Source organism: Diplotaxodon limnothrissa, linkage group LG13 (genome assembly GCF_057381915.1).
Source record: "Diplotaxodon limnothrissa isolate DT_005_m linkage group LG13, D_limnothrissa_male_GT1.1, whole genome shotgun sequence".
Lineage (NCBI taxonomy): Eukaryota > Metazoa > Chordata > Actinopteri > Cichliformes > Cichlidae > Diplotaxodon > Diplotaxodon limnothrissa.
Window position 1 is genome coordinate 5,699,815 of NC_140608.1, and position 14,560 is coordinate 5,714,374.

General features: G+C 37.5%; 1 protein-coding gene across 1 annotated transcript; it reads left to right on the plus strand.

The window, feature by feature from the left end:
• Window positions 1-494: 494 nt before the first annotated feature.
• Window positions 495-3,328, plus strand: vip (vasoactive intestinal peptide). Its single transcript, XM_085369835.1, has 5 exons — window positions 495-592; window positions 1,082-1,186; window positions 1,932-2,057; window positions 2,813-2,918; window positions 3,320-3,328. The coding sequence occupies exons 1-5, from the start codon at window positions 498-500 to the stop codon at window positions 3,326-3,328; spliced, it is 441 nt and encodes a 146-aa protein (XP_085225961.1). The 5' UTR covers window positions 495-497.
• The last annotated feature ends 11,232 nt before the right edge of the window (window positions 3,329-14,560 follow it).

Consider the following 14,560-nt stretch of genomic DNA (forward strand, 5'->3'; position numbering starts at 1 on the left):
TCTCACTGCACTGAGAGTCACGGAACTGAGTAGTTAAAAAGAAATTTTGAAGCAGAAAGTTACTGATAAAGATATTTAGACTTCCGGTGATAAATTTACTCGTGGTATTTTGATGGAGATCGCAAGCGTTTTCTCAATAACTCTTTTGAATTATACATTTCAATACCACGTCAGATTGTGCCAACACAGTCAAAGTATGTGGTATGTGGAATTATATCTTTAGTCCTACCCTGTGACGGCGACGCGCGCAATTGCGCATTGGATTCCGATGGCTTCTTGTCTTCTCTATGTCAAGATCGGCACCAAAGGGGAAATTAGTTAGAGTTCGTTCCACAAATAGTCCTCTCTTCTCTGCATTTGCCTCGAGAAACTGAACTGGACTGTTGCGCGTAATTCCGGATAAAGGATATCCTTCCCCTGTTGGCACGATCAGATATACTTTCTGTGTTCCAGAATGAGCATAACCCTTCACCATTTCCATCTTCAGGTATAAAGCGATGGTACAACGAACCGGCCCCCACCTGCTTCTCCTAATAGCCCTGTGCAGTGTGTTGTACTCCCGGACCCTAAGTCTACCGCACACAACCATAAGGTAAGGGCAAACACGTGTTATTTACAAAAAAAAAAAAAATGTATAGAGAAGGAAATGTACCCAACACTGTATGGTAGGACGAACAGCTTTGTCTTTTGAGTAAATTGTTTAACTTATTGGTTTTGCTGAGCGCAGATGACATGGATATGAAACTGAAAGAGTGGGGAAAGTTTCCTCGGTAATAAATACAATGAGGTATGCGATTAACTGCATTAGCTGAATGAACCGTTCATTAAATGTAAGCATCGGACTTCTACAATAGCGACCACTTTGGAACTATTTAAGAAACTTGTTGGGGGTAAAATCTGAGATATTTGATCATTATTTATCATTACACTATCATATTACTGAGAAACTTACATGATTTGTCATACGGCAAAAGCAATAAAAGATTCTGTTACAATCATAAGCACAATGGGTATGTCTCCGGTTTAGTTTGGATTAAAAGTATCCGGGTTTTTAATGTGAATGCCTTGTGAATCTGTGCAGAGCGACGAGACACGCAGACGGTCTGTTTACCAGCGGATATAGCAAACTCCTGGGACAGCTATCAGCACGGAGGTACCTGGAGTCTCTGATTGGAAAGCGGGTCAGGTAGGTGAAATAATCCCCCAAAAAGCATGCTAAATTTCGCTTTTGAGAAAGCAGTGGTTCTTTCTTATGCCCAACCCTGTTCTTTTTATTAAATGTATATAATGATTCGTGTTTAGGCTTAATAAACTCGTGTGTAACTCTGTCAATCCAGACATGAGAAGTATTTAGAGGCGTTTAAAATATTTTCGGATTATATAGAAATGTTAAGTTTTCAGAAAATTCTAAATAAATGAATACATAAACAAAGCTTATTATCTGTAGAAAATTTCTTTGTTCATTGACCAAAACCACAGTCAAGGACCAGTTGTTGACCATAAACCATCAAAATATGGGTGCTAAGGAAAGTAAAGTACAGTTTCTTTGTTTTTTACCTTAAAGCTATAAATTAGGTTGAAAGTTGATTTTTCTCCAAACCCCCAAAGTTCATATTTTATTTCATCGAAAACATTTAGTCATATAATCAAATTAGATACAAATAAAAGAAATGAGTCCAAGAAGACTTCATAGAAATGTTATATTTACTTATATTTACAATTGAAAGAGTTCATGCTTTTTGTAATTGCACATATATTTTAAAGGTTAATCAGTGACATCACATCATGTTTTTATATATTCTAGAGGAACACACACCCATGCACACACACATGACAACATGAGTCACAGACCATGAGCTGCACTGAGTTTGCATTAAGACCTGCTGCCCTCTGAGCTATGGTATCACTCTGCTGTCATCTCTTCTGTTCAGTGATGAGCTGATGGACGAGCCAGCAAAGCGTCACACAGACGCTATCTTTACAGACAACTACAGCCGCTTCCGCAAACAGATGGCTGTCAAGAAGTACCTGAACTCTGTCTTATCAGGAAAGAGAAGGTAGGAATCAGTCCTTGTGTTCACTTTTTATCTCACTGTATACACAGATAGCTTTCTTAGTTTCTGAAGCTGCTTATGGATGAACAGAAGAATACATTAAGAAAATAATGGAGCTAAAAGCACATTTACTTTGATTACTTCACTCCATTTTGATGGATGCTGGTTTTATTTGATGTATAAATGAGCTTGATGGTTGCAAATCACAATAACCAGTTGGTAAATTGATAAAGTGGCTCTGCTCAAATGTATTTATACATTTTTTATTTGGGTATTGAGTAAAGCAAATTTGCTGAATATTGTGCAAAACATGCAGCATTTGCTTTAAGAAATCCTCATTTTAAGGTTCATTGACTAGACTGTTTGAATTACCTGGACATGTATTTGTAAAGCTACTTTTCTACAAAAACAATAAATACAGAGTCCGTCGGATTCATAAGGGTGATAATTTGTACATTTGATTATGTGAAGAAAAAGACCTTTAGAACCTCAAACGGAATAAAATCAACTTTGGTTAATATATATGTTTGTGCATCTTCAAAACTTTGTCACTTCAATCACTTAATACACAAATAAAAATAGTACACTCATCTAACTAGAAGAAAATACACTGAACAATTGTTATGGTTTGTGAAGAAATATGGAAAGGGATAATGACAAGTCTTTCAGATTATTTAGACCTGTCAGGTGTTTATTTAAAAAAAAAAAGTGTGGATCTTGAAACCCTCTTTCCTCCCCGATGTCCTTACACCACACAGCCTAGAAGATCCTGTAACCAGCGAGGAGTCCAGGGATGAACCCAAAACCTTCCAGGAGAGCTACGACGACATAAACGTAGACCATCTCCTAAACAACTATCAGCTGGTAAGTACAGACACATATGCACACTAATACACAGTTACTTGCAGGGGAGAGAGAGCATCAACATCAATGACACCTATTGGTTTCTTTTGACTCAGAATTTTGGAGCCTTAAAACGTGAGGCATGCTAATGCCAGCAAGCGTAGTTAACAGCCTACATTCATAAACTGTACAGCTGCAATGCACAGACATATTACCTGAGAGTCAGTGCTAATTAATTAAAAAGTGCTAAAAGCCACCAAAAGCACAAACAATGTTAAAAGGTCCAGTTTTATGACAAGTATGAAGCTAAATTTCTGAAGTAACTTTTCACACAATTAGTACCTGACTATTAGTCAATGCTGTGTTATGTATTGCAGCTTTTAACCTTCCTCTCTGCCTGTTCTTTGCTGTTCTTTTTGCAGGCACTTTGAGGAGAAGTCCATGCTCGAGTGAATACCTCAAGTCATCCTCATGAAACCATTCATTCAGAAAAAACAACACCGTATTAATCCAAAGGACATTCAAAAGTCAACCAACAATGATGTGTTCTCCAGTGTGGTTATCTAGCTATCTGTTCATCTACACAGTACACATTTTCACTGTATATATACCACATATATATGCACAATGCTAATCGCAAAAGAATTTTCGGGCCGCACTGAGCAACATGCATGTGTCAACAAATGGCAGCAGTGGATAAAAAGGAGGTCGCTCTTGTTCTATTAACCATTTCTGGGGAACAACAGCAGTGTTAAATTTAAGAGAATTGTGTCCCATGAACTTTCAGTTGAAAATTTGAGCCATTGACTATTGATAGAAAAGTGTGTTTTTTTTAATAGCATACCGGTTGATTTACAGTGGATATACTGGCTTTACTGGCCAATATCAAACATTCATTGGAAGATAAACATGATTAATCTGTCACAAACCTTAATTTGTCAGAAAAAGGTTTAACTTCCAGTGGAAAAAAAACAATCCAAAATTTTATCTAAGGATCTTTGGCCCTATCCGCTTTTGGGATTTTAAATGACCCAGTCAAGTTAAACTAAAATAATAACACTCAATCCAATTTCATTTGCACAGAGAACATTCCCAGTAAATTTCATATTCATGACATATTAACTTTGGTTTTAACTAGCCAGCACTTGTCAAATTAACTTTAAATGGAGCATTCAAATCTATGTAATTAAATTCAGACTCATTTCATTAACTGTCAGTGGAGCATTGGTACAGCTGATCTTCAGTGGAACATAAACAGTGTTAACTTTTAGTGAAATTACAGCTTTATGCAAATTTCATCAGGCTACTTGTCACATTTTGATTTTGTGATTACTTTTTTTTTAAAATTAATTTTCAATGGATAATTTCCCCTGATTATTCCTAATGGTATAACTTTTCCATTAAATTTAATCAATTAATTGACATGTTGAATGTTAATAAAAACTCCATTGTTTTTAATGTCTTCATTTTTCATTTCAGGGTATCTGTAATCCTCTCAAATTTAAGTAAAGCATTTGTCCACTCAAACTATAAATGAAATGTGATTTATTTGGTTTCCAGCCAGAGGTACCGTTTGTAAATTTGTTTATTTAGAAATGTTCAGTTGACCCATTTAATGTCAACAGAACAATAGTCATAAGATTGACAGTGGAAGATTTGATTGATTTCCTTTCAACAGGATAGATAAATTTATTGCTCTTTAATGTACGGTTGTGTTAAATTAAAGTGTTGTCCCAATCATTTTCAGTATTGCAGTCATGATCTGTGCGCACACCAAGTTGTCAGAGAATTCATAAATGTTCTTTTCATGGGGGATTCACAGGCGAGGAGGACACACATTGAATGGACACAGATGCATATAATCACTTTACATTATTCAGTATGTAGAGCAAAGAAGTTATAACTGTGCATAGACCTGCCTTTAGTGTATTTAGTGATGTAAACCAGTCACCAAATAAAAGATTTTGGTTTATTTTTCAAAGCTGATGTGTTTTGTCTGCCTGATTGTTTGATGAGTAGAGAGCTCATTGCCTTCTACACCCAGCTGATTGTAAGTTTGAGGACAAAAGTTTGTTTAGTGGGAATCTAAAGAAAAGTTGGCAAAAGGTTGGGTTTGTTTGTTTGTTTGTTTGTTTGTTTGTTTGTTTGTTTGTTTGTTTGTTTGTTTGTTTGTTTGTTTGTTTGTTTGTTTTTCATTCTTAAATGTGTTTCAGACAAGGAGGCAAATGTTTTGGGGTCAAAATCAGCATGTGAGTTGTTTTTCCTGAAAGCTGAACATTAAAACAGAATGCTATCTCTCTTACACAATCCTTTTTTCCCCATCAGATTTTAACTGTTTTAAAATATTATTGCTACTCTGGGACAACCAATCTGAATTTCTCAAAACACCATGAACATAACATGTAGATGATAACATGTCGATACATATGAGCATGAAGCACCAAGCGGCCTTTACTTTATCCCTGTGGGTTTCATCTGATTGACATAAAGATTTGTGACAGTGACATAAACAAACTGGATATACCCTGAGTGCATTTCTTTTGCCTCAACCATTTTCGGTGCCCAGAGAAGCAGGTGTTTCTGTGTGGGGATCCTATCAGGATCTGTTTTTAACAAAAGGCAATATGTTGCCAATGGCGATCCACACATCATGTCTCTTTCAGGACAATTATGCCATTTATTTAGAGTCACAGTCGGTCAACCGGAAAACATCTATAGCTTAAAAAAAAAAAATTAATAAATCAGTCAGTCAGTAAAAAATACAGACCATGTTGAGATGATCATAAAGAAAACAAAATGAGCATGCCCCCTGTGAAAAATATGTTGACCACACCACATTAAAGAAGTTCAGTCACAAGTTAAAATGAATGTGGCACATTATAACCTGTGATTCCTCAGTTGTTGTTTCTAAATTACTGTCGGACTACTTATCACATAGAGTCTTGAACTTGTACATTTTCTAGGGGAGAAGAAGATTTGGCAATAAGTAACTCAATTTATTGCTTAAAGACCCTTGGAGACCCTAGAAAACAATAAGGAGGAATTTCAGCACCATGGACAGTGACACTGGGATATTATGAGTTTTACATCTTTTTGTTTTTATTTTATTTTCTGATGTGGTTTTTCCAAATGTTTGCACTGGGAAGGGGCTGGATCCTTGTTTTTTTGTCTTTTGTTATGTCTATTGATATTTTGTATTATTGCATTTGCGGCATTTGGAGTTTTGTATTCTTAATTCTTATCCCTACTTTTATTTTTTTCCATGTCTATTTAAGTGCTATTTATGACACTATGTTTGCACTGAAGCACCGCAGCAATTTCCTAATGTTGTAAACCTGCTCAACATTTGGCAATAAACCCCATTCTGATTCTGATTCTGATCTCTGATTGTAGAATGGGAGGGAGAGCTTTCAGTTTTCAGGCCCCTCTTCTGTGGAACCAGTTTCCAGTTTGGATTCGGGAGACAGACACTATCTCTACTTTTAAGATTAGGCTTAAAACTTTCCTTTTTGCTAAAGCATATAGTTAGGGCTGGATCAGGTGACCCTGAATCCTCCCTTAGTTATGCTGCAATAGACGTAGGTTGCCGGGGGATTCCCATGATGCATTGAGTTTTTCCTTTCCAGTCACCTTTCTCACTCACTATGTGTTAATAGACCTCTCTGCATTGAATCATATCTGTTATTAACCTCTGTCTCTCTTCCACAGCAGGTCTTCTATCCTGTCTCCCCTGGCCCCGCCCCTCCCTGAGCCTGGTTCTGCCGGAGGTTTCTTCCTGTTAAAAGGGAGTTTTTCCTTCCCACTGTCGCCAAAGTGCTTGCTCATAGGGGGTCATATGATTGTTGGGCTTTTCTCTGTATCTATGAAGCGCCTTGAGGTGACTTTTGTTGTGATTTGGCGCTATATAAATAAAATTGAATTGAATTTTACTTTCAGCAGTTATTTGTGGTTGGTTTCTTTATGTTAATATTCTCAGCTTTTTCGGTCTTCTCTTAGCTTTTTCTGTCTTGCCATTTTCTTTATTTTGATAGTCATCTGTCTCTGTTCCCATGTCTTAGTTTATAATTCCCCATGTCATATTTTCGGATTTAGTTCTGCATTGTCTCCCAGGTGTCTCCATTCTGCCCCTATCACCCCTCTGTGCGTTTATAGTCACTGTCTCCCTTTGTTCTTTGTCAGATTGTCATTTACATACTTTACATACTTTACTTAATTACTTTACCCAGTGTTGTGTTCTGTTTCTGTATCTACTTCAAGGTTCAAGGTTGGCTGTAACAAGGTTGTGATGAGGGGTTATTTGAGTTACTGCTGCCATCCTATCAGCTTAAAGCAGTCTAGTCATAGCAAAAAAGGGTGATGATGTGTCTTTCCACTCACTTGAGGCAACACTGAAGATGACACAGGCTTGAAAAGAAAAGCTAAAACCACCTGTAGAGAGGAGAGGAAGGTGTTTGCAACAAGATTGCAATACTAAATGCTGCCCTTTCAAAAGAATTTGCATTCGAGAAGCTGTAACAGAAGAACACGTGATTGTCAGATGTGTTTGTCTCCCTTTATCTTAGTGGATGATACTTTTTTGTTTTTAGAAAGAAAATAAAGAAAAATTTGGTTTAGTAATAGTATAAAATAATTGCTCGAAACTAAAGTTAGTTTGGAAACAAAAATAATATTAAACAATGTCAACTTGATCTCAAATCTTTCTTGACAATAAACCTGATTGGTATGTTTCTTATCATGCTGTAAAGCTAAATCAGGGTTTTCAGTTACACTTGTGTAAACAAACAAACAAACAAACAAACAAAAAACATCTTCTTTCAGCTCTAAGGTTTTGCAAAATTAGGGCATAAAGTAATAAATCTTGTCTTTAACAGGTCTCACCACGTGGTAAATGCAAATGAAATGAAAACACAAAAGTAGTGTTGAATTTTTACTCCAAAAAAGTAATTTACTACAGATTCCTTGTTATTATTCTTAAATGCAATCTAGCATGTTACTTCATTAACTGCCTGAGAAAATAATTTATTACTCTACTCGTTGCATTAGTTTTACATTACTCTGTAACACAGCCTGAAATACATTCTCACATAATTTCCAGTTAACAAAATAAAGCTGAGGTTATAGTCCCGCCCACTGACACAAATCCTAATGAGAACATACAAGATCTTTGTTTTAGTGTTTACCTACACAAACCCGATAACAAAAAGAACATTTTAAAACCCGTTCAAAGAGCCTTTAAAGCCATTCTAGGAACATACAGTTAAAAATGAAGGCTACAATGCTGCAAGCTGTACTGCTCGTCACCACCTTCATTAGCAGATGAAGAAGTAATTAAGGCGTCACTCTGGGTTCTCAGTTATGAATGAATACTTGGAAACCTCAATGTTCATGAGCACTATTGTCAAGAAGAGTGGCCCAAAATTTTTCCACAACAACGCAAGAGATTCATAAACAACAAGATGACAGTTACTTCAGGTTATTGCTGCAGTATGAGGTACAGGTTGGGGCTCCGTAATTCTGCAGTTTGGTTTAGCTTTTGTTAAATAACCAATGTTACAATGCAAAATGTGATGTGCTGTTGCTTATCAGGGGTTGCGTGTAAATAGTTTTAGAAACTGGCAAGTTCAAGATGATTTTTTATTATGTTCAGATACATAAAACCTTGGCATTGACAGATGTGTGTGGTGTACTTTGGTTTTGTTTAGCTTTGTTTTTTACCATGAATGTATGTTTTCAGAAGGAATCAATAAGATTTGGACTGGGTGCTACATAAAGAGCTGATTAGTGGAAAAACCTAAGATGATATGATTTTTTTTTCTTTTTCTTCTTTTTTTTACAAGAAAAAGTCAAAATAGCAGTGCTAATGGCTCACAGACTCGTAACGTCACTCCACAACCACAAATGAATGCATCTTGTTCAGTTGTATAGTTTGCCTATTATAGTTTATTAACACAATTTCTGATATAATCACAATTCAACTTTTAGAAGTAAGTAAATAAGTATGTTACACCTTTGATTCCTATTTAGTTGGTCTTCACAGTTTTAATGTAAGTGTGTCGCACTAGATAATGGACTGCAGGTCTGTTGTGTCATGTCTAAATGATTGTATCATGACTAAAGGTCTAAATGTAGCTGTGCTTTTATCCATGTCGTCATTCTTCATGCCATTTAGGAGACGTCTCAGTTATCCCACTGTGAGTTTCCACAGCTTTGCTGTGTAATGACTCCCACTGTGGGAGAGAAAGGTTCCCTGAGATGAAGTTCGCGAAGCTTTCTCATTGGTAGCTTTCTCACTGATCAGCAAAGCATCAACTCGGGAATCAAGTAAAGGATCATCACATAAAGATTTCTTTGTTTTTTTACTATAATGTGTTTTGTTTTGTTTTTAACAAACTCTCCGTTTTCCTCTTTCCTCTTGCTAAACTTTTGGCTCTTGAAAGGCTCATCCATGGAGTTTCACAGGCTCCAGTTTTCCCAAAAGCATACTTCTTGATAATTCGGACAAGTTCCAATCATAGTGTCAACCTATGAGGGTAAAAAACCAAGCCCAAGCTGAAGCTCAAGTTTGCTTCTAAATATAAATAGTTTCACCAGTGTTTAGGCACTTGTGATAACTACCCCCAGATTGTATCCCTAAGTGGCTATGTCCATCATTTATGTACAGTCTCTCCTTTGCATGCACAAACCTGTCACGTCTACCTGAAGTAACAACATTTTACACTTTGATATGTAAGTTTTGTTGTCACCATCTGCTGACAAGGAAAGGAAAAAGCTACTGGTTTTCTAGCAATTTTCTTTTGTGATAACTGTCGACTGTTGAGATTGTCTGTGATGTTAGAATTTCTCTAAATCAAGCTGACGAATCAACATGACCTTAGTGGAGAAGAACAAGCTGTCTTTGTTCATGTGTAACAGATAACTCGAAATACTCTGGTTAAATCGAAGGTTAACAGTGAACATGTTAAACAACTCTTCTTCATAGCTCAATGCTAATCTATATTTTGGATTTCTCTTTTAACTGATAATTATGTTATGATTAATTTTTACTGTCCTTTGCCATTTTTACTATAAAGTCCTTAAATAATCCAAAAGGTAAACCATGCTTGCCCCCAAATGACTGAATTCTGGTGTTAGGTAAAAATGTAATTGCTTGCTTTCAGTTGTGACTCACTTTGTTTACAGGTGTCAAAATGGCAGCAGATATTTGACTCATAAATGTCATAAGCAACGTTCTGCAGGGTCGACCCACATGCAACGATCTTATAATTAGCAGGTGTTACTTGTTGTGGGTGAAAAACTTAAATTACTTCGCTGATTCAGTAAAACCAATCACCAATGTCAAACTGTGCTTGTACAGTAACACTTTGAGCTAAATGCTCACAGTGACGATGTTGACATGCTGATGCTTAGCACTCCTTACCATTTTCACTATCGTAGCTCAGTGAGTTAGCCTTGCTAACATTTGTTAATTAATCTGTCATCTTCTGCCACGTTGCCAACCAGAACTGCCTGCAGAGATCATAGAATTAGTTTTTCCTTTAGGAACACATGACAGGAAGTAAAGCAAAAAACATCAGGGATAATGAATTCACTCATTGTCCAGTGCAGTCTTGAAAAAAGACTACTACTCATACCTGCTATCCTCCATTACAACTATCAGTGTGGTCAGTTTACATACAGTCATCATGGGCATGAACCTTCAATGAATGAACAGTCCCAAATACCCAGCAAAATTGGTTTTGGAATGGATAAAGCACACTAGGTTTATGGAATGTGCCAGGAAACCAACTAGTTTAAAGGAAGTCTACCAGTTATGCGCAGATGAATGGTAGACAGATAGAATTATGCCAGAAGTTGCTATAAAAGTGTCTGGTTGAGATGTTGCTTGCTCAGGGACATTTAACCAAATATTAGTAGAGTGGTGTATAGTTCGGCCTACTGGTATACTTTAAACTACGTGTGATTTAAAGTAAATCCAAAATAAATTCAAACCTCTTGCTTTTTAATTTCTTTAGAAAAAATAATGCCACTGTAAATAGAAAAGTCCACTCAAAAGATACACAAGTAACTATGTCCTCTTTTAAGCATGGCAGTAGTGTATACCTTATATACTTTATACAAATATATACATAAAGTTTTTAAAGTGTGCATGGTTTTAAACACATGCAATAGCTTACACATCAATATTGTGAGGATATGTGATTGTGTGTGTGTGTCTGTGATTACTGCCTGCTTTGTCGAGGGGCTTCACTCATTAACTATCATCACTGCTGATCTTAATGGACCAAAACAGAGTAAAAATAGACGGAGAGATAGGGCTGCAGCCTTTTAACACCGAGCACTGTGGGTGGGTGTTTGCGTCCTTGTGAACGTGTGCGCTTGCTAAAGCTCAACTGCTCCTTCTACGATTCTGCTGAGGACACTCGTGCATCCACAGAGTCATAAATCCAGCATGCTGCTCAACTTCGCACCTTGTTGTTGTTTTTTTTCTCTCAGCACTGTTGACTGATAACACAAGACTTGGTTGCAAACCTTTAGTAAGTTCATGTTGTCTCCACTTAGCTCATACAACAAACAGCAGAAATTATTTAATATCAGCTCGTTAGGCGAAAAGGCAGCTTTGCACACAAAACCTGGGTCAAACAGAAATGAAAGCCCTTTTGATATTTGTACAGGTCCATTTATCAGCTGCCCTGGAGCTTTTGAAATTGATTTTGCAGTCTAGTCTCACAGCAATTTTTGCAACGGTGGGTTTCACAAACTGTTTGCGTGCACAGACACATTTGCAAGGCTATCAAAAATGAAACAAACAAAATCAGAAAACCCCAAAACAAATGTAGATGAAGTAAATTCCCTGTGGTATCCAATTTCTAATGTTTCCAGCGTTAATTCTCCGTCATCATGTTTAGTGTTAGTCTTCATGCAACAGTTTTACTTTTTCTCATGTGCTCTTATTCCTTTCACCCGCTTGTGTTTAGTATTTTCTCAATTCTCTAATGTGTGCCTCTTAAGATAAGATATCTTATCTTGTCTCCTCTGTCATCTTTCATCAGTTGCATTTTAGGAAATGAGACAACCTTCAGCATGGCATACTGAGAAGGATTTTAGGGTCAGAGACAGGAGAGAAGAGGTTTACCAGAGGAAATATAATTGATGCACAGGTGTATCCTTTGTGAGAATATTCCTTCAGTGTATAAAAGAGGTGTGACACTGTTGGAATATGCACCACTGTGAGAGGAGGATTCTTTAAATAACAAGTCCTTTCATATTCATAAGTTGTTTGCATTATTTAAGGTCAAGGTTTAAGGTTCAGTTAAGTATTAAAAGTCAATGACATGCTGAAGTGCAGGCTTTTAGCTTTAATAATTGGACAGACTAAGATCACTTTAAATATGAGGACTGTTATTAACCCACTAACACCAGTGGGATTAGTGGGTTGAAGACTATAGGTTAAAAGCTTCCATGAAAGAGCACAAACCAAGCCATGAAGTCCAGGATTTTATCGAGGCACAAATCTGGGAAAGAGTGCAGAAAGATTTTGTCAGCATTTTACTCTATGCCTATCAATCCTGTTGCCCTACTGTTTTCTATCATGTTAAGGAATAGGAATCTAAGGGCGGCAGTTAGCACTGTTGCCTCACAGCAAGAAGATCCTGAGTTGGATTTCAGGGTCTTTCTGTGTGGACTTTGCATGGTCTCCTCATGTTTGAGTGGGTTCGCCCTGGGTACTCCGCCTTCCTCCCGCAGTCCAAAGACATGCAGTTAGTGCAGATAAGTTAATTGGAAACTCTAAATTGCCCATAGGTGTGAGTGTGAATAAGCGGCAGAGGATGGATGGATGATTAGAGGTAGGCAAGCATAAATTTTAAATATATTTTCAGAAAATAAAGCCAATTAAAGGAAAAGCAACAGAATCCAGCAAGTCCAGGGAACACACAAAGGCAGCTGCAAACGATGATATATACACACAGAAATTCTTCTTTTAAACAACTGAAATCTGATTAGATCTGATTCTTTCACACTAGAACTTTCATTAAAACCTGTCTCCTATTTTTAGAAGATTTACAATTACTTGGAATGGATGAGATCATTGCTGAACTGTACATCACCAGATTAAATCAGAACTGACAAGAGCACAAGCAGCCAGGCAGTCGCAAATTTTTAAAAAGGTGTGCACACACACACACACACACACACACACACACACACACACACACACACACACACACACACACACACACACACACACACACACAAGACCCCTGAACAACAGCTGAAGCCAGATTATCTAAATCCCTTAATTTAGGTGTAAATATGAAAGCCACCATGTATTCTAATAGCAACTGGTTCCACGATTGTGTTTATTATTCAAGGCTGGATTACCAGCCCCCCATGTGGCCAAGACCTTCAAAGCCCCAAAATATGTACAACTAATGCACAATCGTGACTTGAATTATTAGGGATCTGTTTGCCTGATGTGGAGGGTCCGTGTGTTTATCTATAATATCAATATTATTTCTGTACACATTATACTTTGTACATGCACAATGATAAATAAATTTGAACATTAAAAAAAAATCACAAGCCACATCACGGGTGGTAGGTAAGCAAACTAGAAAAGGCCACCATAGCTCATTTTGCCTCTGTGGTGCCCAGTGGGTCAATCTGGTACATCACTTGTTTCCCAAAGGATGATTTGGGTGTGATTTGGCTGACCATTGAAATAAATTTGTTTATCATGAGACTTGGTAAGTACAGATATACAATAAAGTATTGTCTCAATACATCAGCTACAGCTGCTTAAAGGGTACAGGACAAATATTTCCCACCAAAACGTATAAAACATATGAAGCTGGATGTTTCTCAAAGGGAGATAGCAAACTTTCTCTCATGGATTAAGGTTACAAAATATTTGAGCCTGCTTGCAGCACAGCAGTGAACTTGGTTTGTTTGTTGTGCTCCATTCTTGATTCACTTCCTGTTTCATTCTTGCTGTGCTGGAGGCGCTCGAATGACAGCTTAATTTCAGGGCTTTTACAGTTCAACTTTGGTGACACATGGCCAATTGACCTGTGGAAGTCACTGCACATCAGGATCATCAACCTGAAAAACACACAGCTCACATGGTCCGGATGTTGCCTTGACATACACCAACCCCCGCACCCTCTGTCCTTGGGCTAAAATGAGCTATTTATGCAAAAAAGCAGAAAAAGAGTGAACTTCAAAAGAGGCAGATAAAACACCAAAAATAGTGACAGGAGAAACGCAAGAGGGATGACGGCAGAAACAAAGACATGGATTTCACCATGCGGTGACGCTTTATGTCATCAGGAGCTTTCAGGTCCAAACCTGCACGCTGTGATTAAGTAACCATGGAGTCTGCTAAACACCTGTTTATTACCACACATAGTAAAGCACGCACACACACACACAGAGGTGGAAGCCAAGCCTAATGACTTTTACAATAAGCAGCATCAGGTCTGATTGTGTTGGAGATGTGTCTCGCTGCGGCAGGCGATCAATAAACCCGCGGGATAAATGAGCCTTGGTTGCAGGGGGAGCAAAAGGCCACAGCACAGATTAATCAGCAGCCGCTGCAACAGCTCCATCAGCAGCTCTCACGTTTTACAAAATCGTCCATTTAGTTCCATCATCATGACATTTTC

Coding starts and splice junctions, on each gene's coding strand:
- vip (XM_085369835.1), top strand. CDS start 498: ATGGTACAACGAACCGGCCCCCACCTGCTTCTCCTAATAGCCCTGTGC. Junction 593..1,081: donor CTACCGCACACAACCATAAG/GTAAGGGCAAAC, acceptor GAATCTGTGCAG/AGCGACGAGACACGCAGACG. Junction 2,058..2,812: donor GTCTTATCAGGAAAGAGAAG/GTAGGAATCAGT, acceptor TACACCACACAG/CCTAGAAGATCCTGTAACCA.